General features: G+C 37.6%; 1 protein-coding gene across 1 annotated transcript; it reads left to right on the top strand.

The window, feature by feature from the left end:
* The first annotated feature begins 392 nt into the window (after nucleotides 1-392).
* On the top strand, nucleotides 393-2,885 carry LOC112906721 (adult-specific cuticular protein ACP-20-like). Its single transcript, XM_025981435.1, has 2 exons — nucleotides 393-437; nucleotides 2,589-2,885. The coding sequence occupies exons 1-2, from the start codon at nucleotides 393-395 to the stop codon at nucleotides 2,883-2,885; spliced, it is 342 nt and encodes a 113-aa protein (XP_025837220.1).
* The last annotated feature ends 577 nt before the right edge of the window (nucleotides 2,886-3,462 follow it).

The following is a 3,462-nucleotide window of genomic DNA, read 5'->3' as shown; positions in this document are numbered from 1 at the left end:
ATTGAAAGCTACAACCAACATTTCTTAAAGTATTTTGCATAATCGCATAATAAAATACAAGATTCTCAAAAAAAAATTGTATCATGTACCCACCTACTGACATCCCACTGAATGGGATATATAAGAAATATTATTGGTAGGTATACTGACGAATGAGAGGATGGGACATACAAACAACCGTGTGGGGTAGCCTACAGGTTAATACTATTAACAGATTATCATGAGAAATCAAAGATACGATCCCTGCAGGTAGACCTTACGATATTCGCCCACAGACAATCCCAACAAATGTGTGAAAAAGCCGAAATTTTAGTACAGATGTTTATCAGAGGTTTGCAAAAGTGTCCTCACCCTTTACACTAATCAATGGGGGCCGGAGTAGCCCGGTCGACATGACTGTCAAGAAACAGGCGAAAGTGGCGGTCGAGTCCAACTGGGTTCTTTACCGAGCGGCATGGCCTAGAGGTTTAGACCATTGCTTAGCATTCGGGAGGACGCCGGTTCGATTCAGGGTCCGTCTGCCTTGGTCCAAGTTTTTCTGTGGTTGCCTTGGATCACTTAGGCAAATGCTGAGGCAGTAATATTCCACAGATAATCTTTCATTCTCTTCTGTCTTCATTTCGTCCGTCTCATCTTTCTCACCCGAACCACCACCCACCCATTCCNTGAAATAATTATTTCCTTTTGTTATCCCTTCCATTTCGTAGATAAGCTCCTTCTTTCGTAATCGAGTGCTCTTCCAAATGGGTATCGAACCCAATAATATTGCGACCGTAGTCCGACACGCTACCCCTGAGCTACGGGACGATAATTAGAAAATTTTCGTAGGTACTATTTAAGTTGCGAGGGGGGCTTCACTTGCCTACGAGATGGAAGTGCTTGTTTTGGGAGTGCAAGGGAGAAGAAAAAGAAAGAAAGATGCGTCATTATTACTTATTCTCTCGTACTAATTGCACTACCCTCAGATCGCGGCTCCTAGCGGAGTCAAAATTTGCCAGGCTCTGGTGTAGAGACTAGTACTAGGGTGGACCCCTGGTGGGAAATTCTCCTGCTTGCCCAGCCGTTTAAGGTTGATGGTAATTACACCTCGCATGCTAAAGAAGAAAGTAATCACTTCGACATGTGAGCGGTGTATATCCGTTTGGATACCAATTCTGTTTAAAGTGGTGGGAATGAGATAATTCCCGCCCGAACCAGACGATTCTCACCTTTCAAGAGAAACTGGTAGCAGTGATTTCGGCCACCGTGCGTTATTGATCGTATCTTAATTTCGCGCTCAAGGGGGGCATGAAGTGTAAACCGCAAAGTAACTCGGGAGTTAGATTAGGTTAATGTCATTTATGCAAATGTTGGAACAATAATAGTATTCCACAGAGAGTTTTTCACTTGTGTCTTCATTTCGTTCTTCTAATATTTTCCTCCCTATCCATCTCCCACGCATTCTAACGATCTTTGTATGAAGCTAAAACAGACTTTCCACCCTACCCGCGGATGTGCATCATAGCATGAACGAACGAACTACCCATCTACCACCATTAGCTGGTGGGAATGAATTACCCAAAAAATTTAAGTGATGTATAAACACAATGTGTGGTCTGATGGTAGGATGGATTACTTTAAAATTTTGACGAAACCGTAATTTAGCAGAATTTTGTTACTATCAGTTACCCTATAGATAATAGTACGTACAACCAAGTATACCAAAAAATTAAAGTAAAATCAATTGATAAAAATCACTATTTTATATGGTCATTTCTATTTAGAATATGTGTGTAAATTTTAAATATTTAGTTTAGCATTTGTATTTTGCAGATCTTAACCCTTGGGACCCTTTTGGTTGTTGCAGTACATGGCCATGATCATTATCATAAAGTAAGTTACAATAAAATATATTTTATTATAATTTTAACGTAAATGACTACAAGCCAATAAATTCATAACACCAGAAGACTCTAACATTATTTTCTGAACCTATTAATCTCATTACATTAAAAGACTGTAGATTCTAACATTATTTTCTGAACCCATTAAATTTATGGCTTTCTGATTTTCCTTTTACTTGTGTTGTAAAAAAATGCTTCTTGATAAATTTCATGATTCTAGGAATGTACTTTAAAGGTTTTGATTCCCTTACGAGATTCAAAATATGCGGCATCTTTTGATTACGTAGACTTACAAGTTTGATTTTTTTACAGCTTCGAAGGACTTGAGTATTTGATATTAATTTCAACTTGATACCTCCACGCCTTCGTGAGAAAAAGACAGACAGACAAACAGACAGACTACAAAGTGATCCTATAAGGGTTCCGTTTTTCCTTTTGTGGTACGGAACTTTAAAAAGGAATATAATCAGTTTGATAACAGTGAGGACAATATTTCCGGGACTTCACCAGCTATCATCTCCGTTTAGTAATTTTCAAAATATCCAATTTCGATTAGCGCACACTCCATTTGGAGTTATATAGTTTTGGGTTATTTCGATGATATTAAGATTTCAATTTTTACACGCAACTGAACATTCTCCATTCCAACAATTTATATATAAAATTGAAATGATAGCCAACTTATAAAAGGGTTTCCTTTTTCAGGCACCTGCCCATTATCACTTCAGTTACGGTGTTCACGATGCTCATACCAAAGACCATAAGTCTCAACATGAAGAAAGAGATGGACATGTTGTCAAGGGTTCTTACTTTTTGGATGAACCTGATGGTACCAAACGTATTGTAGAGTACGTTGCTGGACCTCACAGTGGATTCCAGGCTGTCGTCAAACGCATTGGACATGCCCATCACCCTCAACATTACGGACATGGTCACCATCACGGTTACGACAAACATGGTGGCGAAAGCTACGTAGGAGCTACTCATTGGGGACACCACTGATCAATGTTACTTGAATATGCCGAAACATTTGTACTGATAATACTCTACTGTACCTTATTATTATCCTTTTGTTTATATCGTTGAATTATTATTCTCATTTATCTCAAATAAATTATTTAAGAAACTCTATACTACTATAATTAATATACATTTGAGATAAATCTATTAAAATCGTAACATTTCCTTAATTGATATATCAGACATAAACTTCAAATACAGTAAGTGACTATAAAGAATATTAATTTAATGGTGATGCAAGTAGTATATGAAAAACAGAGGAAAAAAACAACAACAATTAACTTGCCCAAATGTACACTTCGTTTAGTTTCTGTAGCGATGTGACCTTCAGTTTGACCGGCGCAAAGTAGAAAAGAACAGCACTAGGCCAGAAAAGAAAGGAGAAAACTCTCGGCCAAACTCTTAACCGGTGAAGAGCGTATAATCCGTACAATACTGCACGGAAAAATTGACCATTTTATCTACTACAATTGCATTGCTCAAATGTGCTGTTATTGGTACCATTTACTACTGAAAATATCAACGAGATGTTTATTTATATTTGAAGACATATTAAAGG

The sequence above is a fragment of the Agrilus planipennis genome, unplaced genomic scaffold (assembly GCF_000699045.2).
Source record: "Agrilus planipennis isolate EAB-ADULT unplaced genomic scaffold, Apla_2.0 scaffold60, whole genome shotgun sequence".
Classification (NCBI taxonomy): domain Eukaryota; kingdom Metazoa; phylum Arthropoda; class Insecta; order Coleoptera; family Buprestidae; genus Agrilus; species Agrilus planipennis.
This window is presented reverse-complemented; position numbering and strand designations above follow the sequence as displayed.

Bases quoted from the DNA above. Each gene is read 5' to 3' on its own strand.
- LOC112906721 (XM_025981435.1), top strand. From the start codon at position 393: ATGACTGTCAAGAAACAGGCGAAAGTGGCGGTCGAGTCCAACTGG. The intron at 438-2,588 runs GTTCTTTACCGA...TTCCTTTTTCAG, and splicing joins TGGCGGTCGAGTCCAACTGG to GCACCTGCCCATTATCACTT.